The following is a 21,975-nucleotide window of genomic DNA, read 5'->3' on the forward strand; positions in this document are numbered from 1 at the left end:
AAAGTATCAAAACCGTCGAAATTATGAAAAAGGTACAAAAACCCATAAGTATGAAAAACCGGATTAAAAAACCCACAAGTATAGATTTTATTCAAATAAAAAGAGTTTAATTTGATATTTTAGGGTGCTATTAAAAATTAAAAATATAGAATAAGTGCAATTGACAGTTTTATAAATCAGGGTGCTATTAAAAAAATGGATAGTTTTTGAACCTATTAGCCTATTTTAATTTATAAAAATATAAATTTGTAATATAAAGTAGTATTTGAATATTCATTTCAACAATAAAGAGGATATTGTCTATAGTATACAAGTCAAAAAAGATTCACATGGATGAGCTAATCTGGATTTTAAAGGTCCACAAATCATTTTATTAATTTTTTATTAGTATTTAAAATAATTGCTAGTTTTGGCTTAATAAGAGATGGAACCTTGTTAAAAGCATGAACAACCTAGAACTTTTTGAAGATTCATGCAAGAGTGATTCAGAAACATTAAGAAAGAAAGCAATAACACCCAAAAGAACTATTGTAATGAATAATATATGCTATAAAAAACTATTATTAAAAACAAAAATTTACATCTAATATATTTATTCTTTCAATAAATCAATATTTTCGGCTGTATAAATCTCACTCCAGTGCTAGATACTAGTTAAATCTATTATTATTAAATATGTATCTTGCTAATTATATTATTAATTCTTATATAAACAATTAAATATTTAAAAATTATTAAGTGTATCACTAAAATATGCATTAACATAATTTCTTTCAATTCTAAGTTTTTTCTTTCATGTTTTTGTAGGTTTATCCCATCAATTCGACTAGTCGATTAAATTTATAATTTCAAGCAACAACAAAATATTCACACTCGACCACGCTTGGAAAAAATCTTAAATATTCTTGAAAGATAACCTCCATTTAATAAAAAAAACAAACATAATTATATTATTGCATTTTCAGTAAATGCCTAACATACTGAATTTAGAAGTAATAAACCTTAAAGAATACTGAAGACTACTGTAGTGGTGGTGTCGCTTTTGCATTGATTTCCAGCTTCATTCCGGCTTGACAATCCACAGAGTCACTACAAATAAATAAATTTTGCCCAAAAATAAGTTGGATTTTATCATTTCCTGACTCATAAGTTGTGGAATTGCCTGAAACTGTGCATGAATTAAATCCTTCTCTATCATCCACCACCACATCGTATAATTGATAATCATACTTGAACACTACACCAGAAAAAAAAGTCAGTTAGACTTGCTATGGTAATAGTTAATAAATTAAATATATCATCAATTATAAATTACTTAAAAAAATAAGGCTTGATCGTCAAAAAATACGTCACTTTTCACTTTTTTAAAATATCAAGAGCTTATTTAAATTATACGTCGAATATAAAGAACGTTTTTTTAACCTAATTTAGAGTAAAAAAAAATCTCAATTTTTCAAAATGGATCGATACAATTAAAACTGAAAATCAAAAATCAAAAATTAAAAAGTAAAAATTAAAATTAATGATTTTAAAAGTTTGGAATATGAACAAAAACCATAACGTAGTGAGATTACTTACCAAGAAAATCACCAGCATAAAATGTCTTGCCATCGGCCCAGGATTGCATGTCAATGGTTAGACTCCAGCCGAAGCCATCACCAACCATGTAAGTGGCAGGAGGTCTATGAGCATCAATTACACTACCAATTAACACAACACACAGTAACAAAATTATTTTTGCAAAAACCATTTTCAAACACAATTAATTTTTCTTTTCTGTCTCTCTGTTTATTATGTTATTATTTCTTGAGTATAATATCTCTCTTGATCATCAATTTTGCCCTCTTTATATATTATCTCTATGCTGATATGCATTGGGAAATAATTAAAATTCCTAAAAGGGCACCTAACCTATATAAGCAATTTTGGTAATGTCCTAGTTTTTTTGCTTAATTGTTGAATATAATTAGTTTACTGTTACCAAATTAAGAATAAAATTTTCCTATAATGACACTTGTTGATTGACCTCTTTCAATACATTTAATATATTTACAAAGTTATAATTTTAGTTCATATATTTTGTTGCAAGTTATATTTTAATTATTTAGAGTAATTATATTTTTTTATTTTTTCAAATAATACTCCTAAAACTATAATTTTTATTAACATTTTATCATAAATGAACAATTAAATTAATAAAAATTAACTCACATATTAATAATTAATAATATAGTCTGAATTTTAATTTACTAATCTAACAATTATCTAAAATTATTTAAGTGTAACTTACCATAATTTTAAAAAATAAAAATGGATGAAATGTATATTTATTTAAAACAATGTATTATTTTTTTAAAAAAAATTATTAATAAAAATTTTTAGTATCTGAACTTATAAAAACTTATTTTTAATTGATTAATTAATTTAATAATCTTTGTTTATTTCATTTTTTAATTATATGCAACACCACTTTCTAAAAAAAACTAAAATATAGAAAAAGATTATCAATTGGAAATAAATAATTATACTACTGCTCATTTTTCAATAATAATATAAGAATATAGAAACTAAAACTGTAACTTTGTAGATATATTAAATATATTAAAAGAGCCAATCAATAAGTGTCATATAATTCCTACAACCAAGGTTGTAGAAAAATTTTATTCCCAAATTAATGGGAAGAGTATTTTTCTTTCTTTTTATACCATCTGTTGGGTTTCGTTTGTCAACGCATATAGTATAATTAAGGCCAAATGACTAAAAAAGTCTGAAGAAAATTTCATAAAAGTTCAAATTTTTAAATTTTATTCGTAGATACATATTTTCGTTTCAATAATGTCCAATTACGCGATTTTGATGATGTGGCGTTTACGTGGAGCTGATGTGGCAATGCTACACATCAACGCCACATAAGCAAAATTTCTAGTTGGACATAATTGAAACGAAATTGTGCGTTTTTAATGATAAATTGAATAAAATTGAAATGTTTAGACTTTTGTAAAAAATTTATGAAAAATTTGATAGTCATTTGGCCTATAATTAAATAAATATGATCAAGTGTGCATAATATCAATTGAAAAAAAATTGAAATTAATTAAAATGACTTGGTACATAGTTGATTCTAAACTATATCATTTTATTTCTTGAGTCCTATAAACAGTTTTTTGTTTTCTATTGATCCCTTAATTTTTAATTTTGTTCTATTTAACATCTTAAACCGTTCATGAATGAGATGTGCACTGACGTGGACAAAAAAATTAGACTTTATTCTAGTTAACTCCCAAATTATACTATTTCGACCTATATGACCAACCTCTCTCACACAATATATATTAATTTTAAAAAATATATAAATATGTCTCTCATATTTAAAATAAAGAGCGGCGTCTTTATATATTATTTAAAAATTCATTTAATCCTTAATTGTTTTAAAAATCAAAAACTTAAGTGTGTTTTACAATTTTAACACACACTTGAATAATTCAGGATTGATTTGAAATGGTTTAAAATTGCAAAAAACCAAAAGTTGGTATCTTAAAACTTTTAAAACTAGAAGTTCGTGTTAAATTTGCGACACACGAAAATTTATGATTTTTTTAAGCATTTAGGTTTTCATTTAATATCATCAAAATATAGTAATTTATGTAGTTTATTAATATCGCTAAAGAAAACTACAAAAAAATCTGGAAATTGTGACGGATTTTTGTTACGGAATAAATCTGTCACTATTTGTGACGGAATTGTGACGTAATTGTGACCGAATCTTAAATTTGTGACGTTTTTTATGATGGTAAAAAAAAATTAGTCATCTTTCTTTTGTGCTGATTTTTGTGACGGAAAACTGACGGAGTTGTGATGGATAATAGTGACGGATTTAATTTCCGTCACAACTTTATTTTTTACAACAGTTTTGTGACGGATGTGTCCGTCACAAATATTTGTGACGGACTAATCCGTCACAAATTATAAAAAATGGTCATCCGTCACAATTCCTTCACATATTTGTGATGGAATTGTGACGATTCAAACTCTCCGTCAAAAATTAAGTGACAATTATTTCATTTAGGTTATTAAAAAAAAGTTAATAAAATTATTTCTTATCTATCGTCACTCTCTTCTCTTTTTTGCTTTTAGGGTTTCTGTATTATATGGCTTGATCAGAAATTTTAACGGCAACAGTAAATCTCAGGTTGAAGGTAATCCCCGACTCCTCTCTCTTCCCTTTCAAATCACATTTTAATTTTTTAATCATTCTCCTACTGCAGCAACGCAGCCATGGAGCTTTCTCGTTTATGCAGAAGTGTTTCTTGTTTACTATTGTCAAGCAATACAACATTGCTATCAAACCTTTAATGTAAGTTTACCTAATTGATTCGATTTTGCCTAACATTTTCAGTATAATTTTGGCTAATTGATTTTGCCATAACTTTCAATATTCTATGCAAAATTATTTTCAGTCTAAGTTTACCTAATTGATTTTGCCCTAACTTCTAATATTGTATGCGAAATTAGTCTGAGTTTGAATTTACCTAATTGATTTTTCCCTACCTTTCAATATTGTATGCAAAATTAGTTTTAGTTGAAGTTTACCTAATTAATTTGCCTTAACTTCCAGTGATGTATGTAAAATTACTCTTAGTTTAAGTTTCTCTAATTTGATTTTGCCGTAACTTTTTAAATAGTAATATTATTGTAGTTGAGGTGCCGGATGAATTTATTATCTATGAGCTGCTTTTAGCTAATTTTTTTCCTTTAATTCTGCATCTTTAATTCGGCATATTGGATAGTAGTGGCATTATTGGGAAACTGAGGGTGGTGTTGAGATTTTGTTTTGTTTGTAGAGTAAAATCAATTGAATTAAATGCTACTGCCTTTCCATCATTCGTTCAAATTCCATTTTTCATTTGTTCCCATTTTCTTTTGCTGCAAGTGGATCTTCATTTGTTCAGATTCCATTTTTCATTTGTTCCCATTTTCTTTTGCTGCAAGTGGATCTTCATTTGTTCAGATTCCATTTTTCATTTGTTCCCATTTTTCATTTGTTCCCATCTTCTTTTGCTGCAAGTAAATTAATTGCTAATTACCAGTTTGTAATTTGATGAAGTATGATATAAAGTGTCTGCATATTTATGTGTTGTTCGACCAGTTTGTCCTTATGTAGAGTTAGAGACTAGAAATAAATAAATGTTTGTTGCCACTCTCCATTGTTAATATGTAACAAAGATTTAATTGGTTGTAGTTTAGGATGTTCAAGCTTTTTTTTAATCAGTATTTAGTTAATTTCACTATCTTATTTTTTTAGTTTAAATAGTTGATTTGATTGTGCTCTAACATTTTAAATTTTAATTTTTCATACTTTCAGTTTAAGTTACTTTTTTAAAAGATATAGAGATTCCAAAGGCATTGTCGTGTCGTTCACTCATCGAAGCTGCTGCTGTATTTTTCTCCTGCCGCGTTTGTCTTCCCTGCTGCAGTTGTCGTTCATCTTCTGCTCTTTCCTACAGTCTCTGCCGAAGTCGTTTCCTTCCTGCCATCAGTTCTATTCAGAAACAGAGGTTAGTAATGAGCATGTTGTGTTCTTTTTTATGTAAATTTATGGAAACGACATTATACTTTACAAGCGTTTTTGAGCATCTGTTATTAGCCACAATTTCAAATGTGAGTGCATTAAATGACAATTCAAGATTGTATTATTATGTCCAATTTGTAGTTTCTTCTTGCTATTTTCTTTGTCTCATCTTTCAAGATACAAAACACTAAAAGCGGTCAACATTGTTTATCTAATAACCAGACATTCAAGATTGTTCATATTAACTCTTTTACTTTTTATTTTTGATAGTTAATCAGTTAATTACTCTTCAAAGTAAAGATTTCTTAACTAGAATAATAACCCCTGTCAATAAAACGATATTGAAAAAAAAGAAGCAAAACCATAATCAGATTTCAAACTACATTTTTCTTTTTCAAAAAACCAAACAGGAAGTTAAATCACTTCACTTTATCATCAAGCTACATTTCCTTGGGTAAAAAGTTCTTCAGTTAACTTTGTTTTCTTGAAAATAAAGAAAAGAAAATGAGACAGGGTGTTGTGATTTCTTGATTTTTCTTTAAGGCTAGTTGGTGTATTTTTCTTTACATGGTTACTGGGTGGGCCAATATGGCTTTGTTTGGATTAATGCCATGATTTGAGCCCTTAATATCATAGCCATAAATGAGAAGATGATGTAATGTCATTAAAAAATTCTTATTTGCCAATCAAACTTTCAATTCAATTTTATATTTTCTGTACACAAGTGTGATAATTGCTGTTATAGTAATAGATAAGTGGCACGCCAGCGATGTAATTCTGCAATTGGAAAGTTATGTGTTATTTTCTATAGTTGGATTCTATTTGTGAAATTCTGTTTTTCTTGATTCACCGGAGGCCTAATTAACACACTTATTCATAATTATTGCTGTGAAGTTCTGTTTTTCTTCATAATTATTCATCACACTTATTACCATAATGACTGATCAGGTTATGTTCTGCTAACTTAGCTGAAATGAATAATTTACATAGTAACATTTATAATACTTATGTTGGCAGATATATTTAAATATTAAAAACATGAATCGAGAATGGATGTATGTTAGATATGATGGTGGATATTTGCATCCACGGTTTATACAAGGGGTGGAGGAGTTTGTTGCGTTTGCAAAAATGCATCCCGATTGCATGAATGGTGAGAAGATAAGATGTCCGTGTGATCATAAAAAATGCAGAAACAAGGGTTACCTTGAGGAGGTTACAGTGAAATGTCATCTTGCAAAGTATGGGTTCATGAAAAACTACAATTGTTGGTATAGTCATGGAGAAACTTTTGTAGCCAATGTAACCCAGCCTACTCCCATCATAGACTTAGAACATGAATTCCATGAAAATGAAACAAATAATCATGGTGATTTCTTTCGATCAATGATGCAAGATGTCATTGGTCCTCCTCAAGTTCCCAATGTAGTGGAAGAGGACCCGAATTTGGAAGCCCAACGTTTGTATGACATGCTTCAAGCATCTGAGCAAGAGTTGTGGGAAGGAAATCCGGGAGGACATTCTCAATTATCCGCTGTTGCGAGATTGATGAATTTAAAAGCGGAGTTTCATTTTTCAGAAAGGTTATATGATGAATTCTGTAAGTTTTTGGCTGAAATTTTACCCCAAGATAACACAATGACTGACAGCTTTTATAGCACGAAGAAGTTAGTTAGAAATTTAGGTTTACCCGTAGAGGTCATTGATTGCTGTAATAAGGGGTGCATGTTATTTTGGAATGAAGATATTCATCTTACCGAGTGTAAGGTGTGTGGCCATGCTCGGTATAAGAAAATGCAAGGTGTTGGCAATCGCAAAAAAAACATACCTTACAAGCCTTATTTTTTTACTTGATTAACTTTATAAATTTTTCATTTATTCTTTCTATTTTATGTTTAATTTTTATCGTCGCTAACAATTTATGAGAATATAATCAAAATTTAAAATAAATATTTTTAAAAAAACTTATATGACATCGTACATAAATTCATTTTACATACTTATATGCATTCATTCTAAACATAATATGGTTGAAAATTAAATAATTTTATTTTTGAGGAGGTTAAATGGATAAAAAAAAATTAAAAGTTTAAATGTACAATAGGAAAATAATAACTCAAAGGTTATATAAAATAAAATAGCATAGTTTAAGAGTTAAATTATGCATTTTAGTTATACTTCACGCGCTACTAAACATTTGAATGCACAGGTTTTACCACGTTGGACAAAAAAGGCTCAGATCGGCAAACAAATTCAAAGTCGAGGGATTAAATAAAATAAAATTGAAAGTTTAATATATTCAATAGAAAATGAAAAAATGTTTACTGAGCTCAAAAAGTAAAGTGGTATAATTTATGAGTTAAACTGTACATTAAGCCTAATTAGAATTTATAGTTTAATTTAGAAAGTTCATTAAGTAAATATTATCGAAAATATATTGCAATGCTTCCTGTTTAAAACTTTTTTTTTCTTAAATTAGTTTGCTCTTCTTTTTTTATCATAGCCTACACTTCACTTTTTGTTTTTGATAATAACAGCTCCTCTTTATTAAGAATCAAATAGAAGAACTGGTACAAGGAACAGGAGAGGACAAGTTCACTCCCTACACACATACATAGAATTGACCGCCTTTGCTAAACAATGGGCGGCGGAATTCGCTGAGCGTTTTACAAAAGCAAAGGAAATTAAATCCATTGTACTTAACAAAGAAATACAATCCGAGACAGTGTTAGAGAAATAAGAGAGATCCCTTTTAGGATGCATCAAAGCAATGACCAGCTCTTGACAGTCAGATTCCATCCGGACATGGTTGAAACCTTTGTTCTTACTCTACATTTCACTTAGTGAAACATAAAGTTGTAACTGTATACACAAGAGCGATTTTACATCAACAATGAGTGAATTACCATTTAAAGATTAAAGGAGAAATCCTTTTCAGGTCTCTAAACTATTTTCCATCCGGTCTTTAAACTATTTTTTGTTCTTATCTGATCCCTCACTTAGTAAAAAATCATTTTCAAATCCTTGAACGATAAAAATGGCGTTGTATTGTTATATTCGAAAATTCAATTTGTTACCCTAAACGGCGTCGTTTTTGTCAATTAAGAACTCGAAAATGATTCTCAGATAAATTGAAGGACCATATAAAGATAAAAAATAATTTGAGGAGTGGATGAACAAAACATGTATAGTTTAAGGACCTGTAAATGAGTTATTCCAAGATTAAATGCTAATACTGCTAATTAGTCATTTATAAAGAATATTTTAGCCACCAAATAGATCACTCAAAATATATTTATAGTGTATAAATTAAAACAAAAAAATAAGCTTAAAATAATTGTCACTTCAAAAATAAAGGGTGAAGTTTTGCATTTATATTTCCTAATGATTTTCATTAAAGATGAAACAAAAATATTTATCAAACGCCATTTTTTTATCTATGCCTGAAATTTCAATGTTTATGCCACAATTGAAAATGCCAACTGTAGTTCAAAAATAAAATAAAATAATTTTACCATCAAATCTAGGTCTACGGTTACTATATTTATAAGAAATATTATTAATTTTATCCATTTATCATTACTGGATGAAATTTAGTAATTAATCTCCATCCAATATCAAAATAGATTAAATAGATTAAAAGAAAATAACCATAGAAAAATCCATCAAATTGGTAATCTTAATTAAAACATTTAGAAAATAATTTCTGAAACAACTGTAAAAATAACCATATTATTGATATATGTAAAAAAATCGATAACAAAATCGGAATAAAATAAAAGTGATGTAATTTAGAAATAAAAGTGATATAATTTAGAAATAAAAAAATGGATTATAAAGGTTGATTTGTTAAAATATTTGAAATATTTTCAACACGTAATTGTGCCTAAATATATCATGAACATGCATTTTGAATGTCACGAATAGGATTGCATTGATCACTAAGTATGTTCACTAAATAAAAGATAAATCAATAACTGATACATGCATAATAGTACATGCATCACGTGCATAGAAATGATTATGGTTTGATGCAACTCTTTGGGGATGAGAGGTGTCATCACCCCGGCGCACAAATATGTGAAATGGATTTTATCGATAAAGTGTTTTGAGAAAGATGTTTTGAAACGAGATTGTGAGTCACATTGTGGTAAATTTATTTATTAAGTTGTTGGATTTCAAATGATTTTGAAACTGTATTGTTAGAATCTTATGTTTTATAGAAAGTAAGAATAAATTTGAAGTTGCGCTCGATATATAGTTGTGCCAAGTGCGGTGTATAGTTATTTTTGGATTAGGAAGTTTTCGTGATAATTTCCGATTTGTGATTTAAGGATTTGTGGATTAAGAATATTGGTTATGCTCATGTGTGTTTTATACACTGTATTTTTAAAAGAGACATTTTGTTTTCAGATTTGAAATTGTCCAATTATTTTTGATATATTGATATAAAGATATTTTCATAAAAAAGGAGAATTACATTGCTAATTTTATCCTTTGAGGAAAGAAAGAATTTTTGTCAAATTGGATTTAAAAAGAAATAAATTTTTCGGTTGAACGATTTCTTTAAATTGTATTTTTGTTTAAGAGGAAAATTTAGAAACGATTTAGATTTTGGATGTTTGAAACATCAATGTGTATTTCAATACGAAGGATTTTTCCACGGTTTGTGTATTTTCGAAAAAGGGATAAATTTATTTCAGCAAGTTTGCTTTAAAGATAACATGAATTTTGTCAGTTGAACGGTTTCATAAATTTACAAAAATTAAAAGTAAATAAAATTTGCGGATTCAAAATGCGAGTAATTTAAAAAAATTCAAGAGTTTACAAAACCGACGGTTTTTCAACTGTAAAAGTATTTCGATTTTGAATACAAAAGAAGGTGTAAGACGTTGAGTCTTTAAAAGAGAAGTGGAAAATATAATATAATATAATATTTTGTGCTTTGGATATTTTGTTTTCCCATAAATTTGACTTGAGCAGAACCAATGACCCGATTACTAATGAATTTGATATAGGTGATCTCTTGTTTGCAAGGTTATAGTTATATTTGGTGAAATGATTTTGGGAATTTAAGTTTGGTTTAGATATATGAGTTAGTTGATTCGAGGATCGAGGATCGCGACTAATAAGTTACGTCAGTAAGGGTTGATTGGTCGATTTTGTTAATTGATAATATTATTATGAAATGTTTGGATATTGTTTTGATTTGTTGTTGAACCTTTTTTGTGTGCGACATGATATTAAGTTTATGTAATATAAGTAGGATGTGGTCAATGTTCGATTACCTTATGTAGTTGCGGGTTTTATACTTTTGAAAGATTGGAAGAGTCTTTCTGGATGATTTTGTTGTTTAACAATTTGGAATTTTTTTATCATGAGTTAAATTGTTGTACTCTTTGAGTGTTTTTTAGCGATCTTGTGATTCTTAATTCGTTAAGGTTGTTTGTCTTGTGGAGAGTCATATCTAGTTGATATATTAGACTAGATCGTTTGTTTCTTATATCAGATTTATTTAAATATTTTAATATGGGATACTTGGTGTTAAGTTGTTAAGTAAGTGGCAAGAGATGCAGGATATTTATCAGTTGAAATTTCAAGGTATTCATGTGGTTTCAGTTGGGTTGGTCACTCGGTTGAGCAGTGCACTTGGAAGACAGAGCTCGTTATGCGGAGATATACTTTCCTTCCTTGTGATACGTTTGGATTATTACTTGCGTGTTTATTTTTTAGTTATTATGTGCGATCTATTTTGTTCTCTTATGCTTGTTATGCTTTCTGTTAAAATCGAGGACGATATTGTTTTAAGTTGGGGAGTATGTAATACCCTGTATTTTTTCCGGCTTGTTATGATGATTTTTTTCCGATGTGTTTTGAGTAAACTTTGGTGAGTTGGTTTCCAAAAATTTTGAATTGGTATTATTAGACCTTGTTTTGATGGTAGATCTTGTTTTTGACTTGATTTAGGATTAGTTCAAATTGGTCTCTGAATTGTGACACCTTGATTGAGCCTTATTTTGTATATTGTATGTTTCACATGTCTCGTGCGGGTATTCGATGTTGATTTGATTCATTTCATTTCCGGTTAATTATAGTAGATGTGTTTGTGCATTTTTTAAATCTGTCATGCTTTAGTAAAACGTCTATATCTTCCAATTGCACCGTCGGATCGGGCCGCCGTTCGGATATGTTGTTCCTAAGAGGATTTGCTAAAATCTGGTTGGTCAAGATCGGTTTTGGATGTCGCGGGCGCGACGCTGGTGCTCTTAGGTTTTGCGAAGTCTATAAATAGACCCCTAACTCGACCTACTCCGCCTTGTTTCAACTCCTAAACTTTAAAAACGATCTTATACATTGCAAATACTCTATTTCATCATTCTATAATGTCTATGTGTGATTCCTATCAATTACAACGTGATTTAATCTTCTAGTTACGAAATTTATGTGATTTGTGGAAGCATCTTTTTCGTTGGTGGTTTGGTGAATCAATTGAATTTGGTCCATTCATACCTTGGTTCAATACCTCTATTAGTATCTCATTTGTCATATTTAGGTAATGGGTTCTCTCCTTTCAATTTATGGTTTCGTTGTTGTATGATTGTTGTGTAAAATCGCATGATTTAGGATCTTATTGATTGAAACCATATGAATGATGGGTTGTGATATATAATCTGATTTGGTATGAATACAATGATGTTAAGGACATGTATATTTTGATGCTACATGAATTGGAAACTGTTGGGCATTGATAAATCAATGTTAGGGTTAATTCTAGCATTTTATGAATTCGATTTGAATTGTTGTTTTGCGTTTATGTTGGATTTGATTTGACTTGATAGTAACTGAATATATATGTTGGGTTACTGATCTTAACTATTGGAATTTACCAAACACTTTTCATGTAATAATTTGTATTATGCGATTTTACGTAGAATAGTGACTTCATGGGTTATGAGCATTGTTATCGATTTATTATTTTGAGATGATGTACCTACTGTTCTAGTATGAATAAAATGATATTTTTATTGTGTCACGACCCAAATTTATGAGCCGCGACCGGCGCTAGGGAATGGGAGTGGTAGCTCCAAATCCCGTAGCAAGCCTAAAAATCTGTGTAAATTTTTCGCAAATCAAAACATATTTCATATATTAAAATACATGTGACCCCATTTACAAATAATATCAGAGTTAAAAACGCGTTATACAAAATTCTAGTTAAAATATCTAGACTACTGCGGACTGCTAGAATGAAAACCTTCTTTTTCTTCTTATACAAATGACTTCCGAGAATTAAAACTTCGGAAGCTTAACTCTTCAAATCATATCATGCCATCCCTGAAAAATGGGAGGAGCAACGGGGTCAGTATAAAACTGAGTGAGTTCACCAAATTACACGCAATATCACATAAAGGGTTAAAACATTTGAAAACCCATTTTATATATAGAAAATACTCTTTTGAAATCATATTGCATACTCTATTTACTTTCCTTCATAAATCTTTATTTATTTCATAAACTTATAGTTTATACGTATCTGACATCTTTGATTTCTTATTATGGTATTGATATTTTTCTTTCTCGTTTTGTTGCATTAGTTTTCAACAGAATCTTAATCTTAGTTTATATCATCATGATTCTAAGTCGAATTAAATCGTTGGCAAGTCTCTTGTGACTTGATCCTTATGGTTGGGTCCCGAGATAGTTCAACCGAGTTACCTTCAACCATATGGTACAGTCCCGAGATAATTCAACCGAGTTACTTGTACCATTTCTCAATCCCAAACGATCGATAGGAGTCCCGAGATAATTCAACCGAGTTACTCCTTAGACACGGGTCTCGAGATAGTTCAACCGAGTTACCTTCGTGTCTACATTCGGACTCTGCACCCTGCAGGTCTTTTGAACTTAATTGTCGATTCATATGATTTCTATTGACATTTAATAGAAGTGTTTGTTCACATAGTGTCTCGATCTTGTTTCGTATTGATTCTCGATGTATCACACTTACTTTTTATTTCGTATGAGTTCCGAGGATTATCATCGAGAATGGATGAGATACAGGTCCCGGGATAATTCTACCGAATTCAACCTTGTATCTCAGTTCTTATTATTTGTGTACCGTAGTACAATTCTCATTTCACGTTTTTGTATTTTTTCGTTTTGTTATATTGATCCTTTATGGACCATGGCATGCACATTACAATCTACAAGCATACATCTATAACACACGCATGTATGGGTATTTATTATGTTTGATAGTACATATCGGAATGGGGTTTTTGACGAATTTGTGCCTTCAAAATTTAAAAAATTCCAATTTAATGCCTCTTTTTAAAATAATTCCGATTTAGTGCCTGTGTCCCACCAATCCGCGATTTTGAATCGCGGATTGCGTGGCAATCCGCGATTCAAAATCGCGGATTGCACTTAATTACTTCAAAGAGTAATTAAGATGCATTAATACACATTAAAGGCAATTGCCTTTGACCTTTCCCACGCAAGGAATTATTATGGGGATTCTAATCATTACTCCAATGAATGGGATTCCCAATTATGGCCAAAATATATTATTAAGATTATTATATTATATCTTAGTTATTAATTTGTAAATTTTACTAATTTATACATTATGGATAATATTTTTTCTTTCTAAATATAATTTGTAACTTGTTTTTTTTTGCCAAATAATATGTAACTTGTTAACATAGTGTTTATGGTTTTTATTGTAAACATATTAATAGTTTATAGTATTTTATATATTAATAATAAAATGTATTTTATATATTTTAAACATGTAACTTGGAAATACAGTAATATAGTATTTTATATATTAATAATAAAAAAAATAGACTAATAAATAAAATAATAACATAAAATTAATGATGCACGTATATAATAATTGCTACTAATGTTAATTTGGTATATACCCTAATTCATATGGTTTGATTAAGACTAATTTGATATATAAAATAATTAATATATTTGCCATAATAGGGGATCCCATTCATTGGAGTAATGATTGGGATCCCCATAACATGCAGGAATGTCAAAATGCATATTAATGCATCTTAATTACTCTCTGGAGTAATTAAGTGCAATCCGCGATCTTGAATCGCGGATTGCCACGCAATCCGCGATTCAAGATCGCGGATTGGTGGGACACAGGCACTAAACCGGAATTATTTTTAAAAGAGGCATTAAATTGGAATTTTTTAAGTTTATGAGGCACAAATCCGTCAAAAACCCTATCGGAATGTACTATATTTCTTTATTCATATTTGATCTGATACTTGTATATTATTCGATATTCGATTTATTAGTACATATAGGAATGTACTGTACTTTTCTTATTTGTATTTGGTTCAATTTACGTTATTTTACTTTACCCATCCCCGGTACCTTAACATTTATGTTATTATCAAATTAATACATTACGATAAAACATCATTTTCAAAACATACATACGCATACAATTTAAAAACAAACTTTTCAGATATATAAATATTCATATAGCTTTTCGTATTAAAATACGTAGCTTTATGAATATTAGCGAGTAATTTAAAGTGTACTCACCACTTGCTATCCAAATTCTTTAAATAAGCACGACGATATCTCGATCCATTCGCCTCGAGCCTTATCGATAGTCGCTTCGTCGAATCTACGCAATTACGATAATAGCGCAATAAATAACAATTCTCATCTCCAATTTTCTATTTAAAGGCTGTTTTGTAGCTCACTTTGGCTATCAAAACGCTTATCTAAAATAATCCGACCTCTAAACAAAAGTGACATTCTTATAGTTTAGAACGTCGCCTACAACTTTTGTTTAGGTCTCGGACCATGAAATGCACCCGAAGGTGTCGAAAACAAGCTTCGAAGTTAAAACCTCAAGCTGTCCAGAATAACAGTTCAGACTGCACACAAAAATGTTTTGCCTCAGATGACCATCTTAGAGGCAGAATTAGAGAAATATTAAAACTAGACAATTGTAGTTAACATCCCAAAGTTTCCGTACCAGCAAACGGAACTTAGTTTGGAATCATACAGCCCGAGATATTGCCTTTGCAATATCGCTGTTTGCAAGACGTTTTATGCAAAACGTCAATTCAATTCGGAACTTAATACACAACAAGACTAACCTATTGATACCGAATTAACCTTAACATAATTCAGACACCTCGATCAAGCCATCTCTTAACAAATTATTCAATTCATTTCAAACCATTTTCTACTTGTCTATACAAATATACGTATCGGCATAACCATCGTTGTGCATAGCACGGCTGCCTACACCGACTATAGTCAAAGATTTATTCAATTAACCTATCAAATGGCCATATTTTCTCTGAAAATTTTATGGCACTTATATAACATATATTTCTAAGTGCATACCAAAAATTAGGCCAAACTAATGTGTTTAAGGTCCTCAAATAATTAACTTACAGCAGCAGCCTTACACAATTTACAAACAGAGCACTAGGTGCTATTTAATTTTTATCTCAATATCTAAATTATGAAAAATTCTGAAATTTTTTATACACCAACTTAACTCATATACTCAGAACATATAAAAATTCCAGCTCAAACAAACATTTCTAAATGTTTCGAAAAATTCTAGTTGTAGACAGCATCAATTCAACACCAAACCAGAAAATCCAACTTTAAACTTAACCAAAACTCCACTCAATTCAATCAATTCATTACCAAAAGTCTAAAATTATGAATTTATACCTTTGTTTGATGGTATAATCCTTTGGCTGAATGAATTCCTCCATGAACAACCATCAAAATTCCATAATCATAGCTCCTAATCATCATACACCATGATCTCCTAATTGCCGAAAATAACAGCCCACAATTCATCAAAATTCGTCCAAAATTAGCCATAAAAATCGTGAATTGATGCTTACCTTGAGTAAAGGCTTGAATCCCGAATCCATAGCCACCGAAATCATCAAATTTGGTCGAGAAACGAGCTCCGTAGCTCGATTTGAAGTTGAATGCTCCATTTTCCCCTTTCTCTCATCTTCTCCATCTTTTTCTTTCTTTCTATTTCTTTTTAATTTTGAGAGAATGAGCTGAACATGGGACATTAATTCCTTGACTTAGCCTATAAGTTGTTGGCTAAAGTTTACTTAAGCCCTTAAAGTTGCCACCTCCTCATTTCTTAATCCATAACTTTTCTTTCGTCCAATTTAGTCCACTAATCCTTTAATCATTCGATTCTCGATAAATTCCGTATTATTTATTTTCCAAATAAATAACATTAGTCTCATACCTTAAAATATCACTTTCCAATAATGTATTTTGGCAATTTTGGCCAAAAACGCTCAAGTTTCCATTTTGAGCTAACTTGCACTTTTTCTCACTTTTTCGTCAAATTTTTCATTTTAATGACTATCGATAACAACTTTATCGATATTATTTTCTTATATTGAGAAAATAGAGTAAAACACAACTTCTTCCGGAAGTTTGTGGTTAAAAGTCCACTTTAGTCCTTAAAGTGGCTAATTTGCCCTTTAACCCTTATTCTTAACTAATCGTCAAACTATCTTCTAAGACGCTTTCATATACTTACGAAACTTGACGATCGTTTATTAATAATATTTCACGGACCTTAGCGTGAATATTATTAGCTCGGGCTTTCCAACGTATTTTATTTTTATTCTACTTCCTTTCTTTCTAATTCCGTTCAAATCCAATTCATCGCATATTTATTTTCCAGTTAAAATTATTATTTTATGATAATTCCAATAGACCCTCTTCGGTCTAAGTCCTTATTATCCAATCCTAATCTGATTTTCTCGTTCTTAATGTTTACGATTATGCCTCGTGGCACTACACGTAATACCTCAAAAATTTAGGTTATTACATATTGTTTATAATCAGTTGTTACATGTTTGGAACCTTAGGCTTATGTTTTGGCATGTTTAGGCAATTTCTAGCAAAATTGCGCTATTGTTTAAATTGGTGTTTTTGGCATGAGATAAGACTTGAACTAAAATGATATTTTATGTTTATATGAGATGTACTAATGATCTATGAGGAATTGTAATGTTGATTCATGTTGGGTTGGTTCATATTGGCTTAGTTTGCGAAATTAGTTGGTTTTACGCTAATATGCCATGTTTTCGGATTCGATGTGTTGTGGTGACTTAGGATTTTTTTTGAACTCATATTGTATGTCAAGGCATGAATATGATCTAAGGTGCTTAGTTGATGGTTCATGTTTGAGTTTAACTTGGTTTATTGTTTTTTAACTAAGTCATTTATTTTGTGATCCGATTTATGTTTTTTAAAGTGGGAACTGGTGTTGCTTGATTATGGATTGTATATTGTATTTGGCAATTGTGTTTGCTTTGGCTTGTGGTTTGAGATACTAGTCCTTTGTGGTGTCTAGTATTCTTAGAGTTAGGGGATAATTTGATTTTAACCTAAGTTTTGTTTCTAGACCTGTCGAATGTTTGTGCTTCGGAGTCAGATCGGGTTAAGTTGCTTGCTAGGTTTTCACGTGGATTCGCAAGCAGTGAGTTTATATCGCTATTTACCGCTTTATTAAGTAAATTATATTTGCATATATATATATATATATATATATATATATATATATATATATATATATATATATATATATATACAGCTTTCGAACTGTTTTCGACATTATGGATCTGAATTGAAACGGGCTACTCGATGGGCATCATCGAGACTGCGTGCGCACCGTTATATGATCATATGGTATTTGAGGTAGGTTAGAGATACGTCTCGCCTTAGTAAGGGCACCGGTGGAAAATACGTCTCTTGTGACTCACGTGTATTTATTTGAGTGAAAGTCGGTGATCGGTTATAGAGATACGTCTCACTGACACGACAACTGGATTTAGATATTTGTGGTTTAGGGTTTCAATGCGTATCCATAATGATAAATTGTTTTCTAATTGCTTTAAAGTTTTTAGAAGGTTTTCAATTAATAAATATAAATAGTTGTATGAACTCATCTCACTATATCTGACCCCGTTGTAAATTTTCCAGGGTTATGAGTTTGACCGAGTCAGCTGGTCTCCGATTCTTTATTTCCAGAGGTTTTATATTATTTAAATAAGCTACGCAATCTGGTTTTACTCTTCGACCGCAGTAGTAAACTAGAAGACTTTATTATTTCTAAAGTATTGTCGGATTGGTCCGAATGTATTAAAATTGTTTGGCATGATATATTGTTAACTTTTGTTTATATATTCCATGTTGTAGACTCGGAGTTGGTCGAGCACTTATTATATAAATGTTGAATATTATGAACTGCTAGAACTAGGCTGAAGACTCGGTTGCCCCCGAGCAGTGATTTTCTTGCACGTTCATGTATTTGTAAGTTTAACCGCAAAGCTAACTACAGGTTTTGGTATAACCATATCCATACCCTAGCACCGATCGCGATTTATGAAAATGGGTCGTGACACATTATGTCTGTTTGATGAGGATGAGGATCTGGTGGCTTGTGACCTTGGTGAGACGGCGAGAAAAGTGAGGGAAAAAAGGTGGAAAATTTGTTAACTGGTAATGTTTTATCAACTAAAAAAGTAAACAGAGAAGGTTTAATCCATTATGTGAACTACATATGGAGACCATGGTTGTAGAAATGGTGGGATCAAATATCTTTGTCTTCCAATTTAGTTCGTTTATAAGATAAAGAAGAGTTTTTGGTGAAGGACCATGGAAATCCCAGGATAGTCTAATTGTTCTGCAAAATCCGACTGGTGTGGGTGATCATTCACACATGAGTTTTGATTCGATCCAAATTCATAACCTACCGTTAGTTTGTCTGAATAAGGAAGCGGGTATCTTGTTATGAGCACAAATAGGTATGCTGGAAAATGTTGATCCTGGTGCTTCAGGAGAGTGTATTGGGAAATATATGCGCGGTTGTGTCAAGATAATATAATCAAACCTTAATTTGAAACGGGGCTAGAAGGTTAAATTTGATTCATAAGGCATTATTATTACTACGTTGTGTTATGAAAGATTGTCAAAATTATGCCTAAACTGCGGAGTGTGAGAGCATCATGTACTAGAATGTCCAAAACAGGAAGAAAGTTATGGGGATTTCGAATATAATGAGTTCATCAGGACAGGTGATGGCCGACATTATAGAGTCAATAGTAAAAGATCCAGGAATAAGTAGAGGTTGAAGATGATGGAGGAAGGCAAATTTGATCGCATGTTAAATAAAAAAAATTGTAGCGCATCGCTTATTCAAAAGAAAAAATTTACTATGAAAAAGATCTAAATTTTTTTGAAAAGTAATTTTCATTTAATGATATAATTGTATTATTGCAATTTCGATAAATGCCTAACATACTAAATTAAAAGCAATAAACTTCCAATAAATGCTTTATGTGGCATGGTTCAATAATAATAGACAATTAGGTCGATTGATTATAGTAGTGGTGGTGGTGCTTTTCCATCAATTGTCATCTTCATACCGGCTTGACAATCCACAAAGTGACCACACATAAAGTAATTTTTTCCAAAAACAACCTGAAGTTTATTGTATCCATCATTATATGTTGTAGAATTGTCTGAAGCTATGCATGCATCAAATCCTTCTTTATCATCTACCACCACATTGTAATATATCTCATCATACTTGAACACTACATCAGAAAAAAAAATTAGTCAGATATGCTATGATGATATAACGGTTTTAATGCAACAAAAATCACCAATTTTTCCGTATTTTTGGTATTTAATATAATATTTTAATTTTGGCATATTAAACATGAACTTTCTATTTTTTTGCAATTAAGACCATGTGTGTTTTCTTTTGAAAAATAGTGTTATTTTACATCTAAAACGGTTCGTTTTAACGTAAAACGGTGCCGTTTTACATCCAAAACGGTGCCAGTGTCTTCAATTACAAAATTTTGAAAGTTTATGTACTTTTTTGCCAAAATTAAAAAATTATATTATATACTAAAAACACGCGAAAGTTGGTGATTTTATGGTGCATTTAAGCCTAATATAATAGTCTGTGGCTATTTAGAATTATGTTGTAATAGCCTGTAAGACGAGTAAAGACAAAACATAAATTTTCATATGGACAATGTTATAATTTTAAAGTGAATAAATCATGCTGTTGAATTTTATATTCACAATTTTTAAAGATTTAAAATAACAAAATAGACAACTGTCCATTATAATTTTTTTCTAGATCCGCCCCTGATGATAGTATTATGAATCATTAAAAAATTAATTAGATAGTTAATCAATTATAAATGCATTTAAGTGTGAATTTCACATAAATATGCAATAAATTTAATCTAATTATATTCAAAAGAATTAAAATTTGTTATTTGAATGTTAAAGGACTATCTATCATATAATACAATATTTTTATTTTTTTAATGTTTTAAAACAGCCAAAACATTGCACACAAGGTCATTTCTAACAAATATTTTTATAATCATCTCATTTAATTCAATTTGATATTTATTGTACTAAGTTATAATTTTTTTTAAAATAATTTAAATTTCTGCCATATGTTAATTATGTCACAGATGACTCAATATTTTTAATTAAAAATAAGGACATGTCATTACAAAATCAAATAACCTCTCTTAACTTAAAAACATGACCAAACCAAATCGTTTCTTTACGCATTCGGTATTAAAATGTATATAAAAAAAAAATTAAGCGACATATACCATCATTTCTATCATAATATGTTGACTCATCCGTAACGTAGCCAGCAATAAAAAAATATTTTAAATTATGTTTAAAAATAGTTATAATTGTTCTAGCTGACACGAAAAAATATAAAATTGATCAAGAATTGACTTTATCAGGAAGATATTAAACCTTTTTAATATTAATAATATATAATTTTGATGACATGGACTTACAATTATTCAAAGATTAGAAAATCTTAGGTAATAATAATAATAATTTTATATTGACATTACACTTACCTAGATAATCACCAGCATAAAATGTCTTGCCCTTGGCCCAAGCTCCCATGTCAATTGTTAGAGTCCACCCAAATTCATCGCCAACCGTATAAGTGGTAGGAGGTTTTGCATCAATTAAACTCCCAACCATCAAAACACACATTAACATCATTAATTTTGCAATAACCATTTTATTTTATTTATTTCTTGACTCTATTATCTGTCTTGATCATCAATATTTTTGACCCCTATATATAAAAAATTTATTTCTATAAATTAGGAAATGATTAAAATGGCTAAAAGGTACCTAACCTGGATAAGCAATTTTGGTAAAATCCTAATTTTTTTACTTAAATGTTGGATGGAATTATTTTGTGGATTCCAAATTGATGGGAGGAATATTATGTTCTTTCTATATTGTTTGTTGTTGTTTTTGTCAACGCATATGTAATTGAATGTCAAGTTAGC

The 21,975-nt window shown here is 29.9% G+C and overlaps 2 protein-coding genes and 2 long non-coding RNA genes across 5 annotated transcripts; 1 reads left to right on the forward strand and 3 right to left on the reverse strand.

Moving 5' to 3' along the window:
* Positions 1 to 873: 873 nt before the first annotated feature.
* LOC126661341 (basic blue protein-like) lies at positions 874 to 1,878 on the reverse strand. Its single transcript, XM_050355169.2, has 2 exons — positions 1,579 to 1,878; positions 874 to 1,237 (listed from the first exon to the last, which is right to left on the reverse strand). The coding sequence occupies exons 1-2, from the start codon at positions 1,748 to 1,750 to the stop codon at positions 1,020 to 1,022; spliced, it is 390 nt and encodes a 129-aa protein (XP_050211126.1). The 5' UTR covers positions 1,751 to 1,878; the 3' UTR covers positions 874 to 1,019.
* Positions 1,879 to 4,059: 2,181 nt separating this feature from the next.
* LOC126659975 (uncharacterized) lies at positions 4,060 to 5,875 on the forward strand. Its single transcript, XR_007635165.2, has 3 exons — positions 4,060 to 4,196; positions 4,266 to 4,354; positions 5,363 to 5,875. It is a non-coding gene; the product is annotated as an uncharacterized LOC126659975 (long non-coding RNA).
* Positions 5,876 to 12,699: 6,824 nt separating this feature from the next.
* LOC126659974 (uncharacterized) lies at positions 12,700 to 16,927 on the reverse strand. 2 transcript variants are annotated; one of them, XR_007635163.2, is made up of 3 exons: positions 16,480 to 16,927; positions 16,301 to 16,400; positions 12,700 to 12,904 (listed from the first exon to the last, which is right to left on the reverse strand). It is a non-coding gene; the product is annotated as an uncharacterized LOC126659974 (long non-coding RNA). The 2 variants fall into 2 exon arrangements; XR_007635161.2 differs by lacking the exon at positions 12,700 to 12,904 and adding an exon at positions 14,699 to 15,227.
* Positions 16,928 to 19,916: 2,989 nt separating this feature from the next.
* LOC126659809 (basic blue protein-like) lies at positions 19,917 to 21,703 on the reverse strand. The gene is made up of 2 exons (XM_050353139.2): positions 21,529 to 21,703; positions 19,917 to 20,214 (listed from the first exon to the last, which is right to left on the reverse strand). The coding sequence occupies exons 1-2, from the start codon at positions 21,695 to 21,697 to the stop codon at positions 19,997 to 19,999; spliced, it is 387 nt and encodes a 128-aa protein (XP_050209096.1). The 5' UTR covers positions 21,698 to 21,703; the 3' UTR covers positions 19,917 to 19,996.
* Between the last annotated feature and the right edge of the window lie 272 nt (positions 21,704 to 21,975).

This window comes from Mercurialis annua, linkage group LG8, assembly GCF_937616625.2.
Source record: "Mercurialis annua linkage group LG8, ddMerAnnu1.2, whole genome shotgun sequence".
Taxonomy (NCBI): Eukaryota; Viridiplantae; Streptophyta; class Magnoliopsida; order Malpighiales; family Euphorbiaceae; genus Mercurialis; species Mercurialis annua.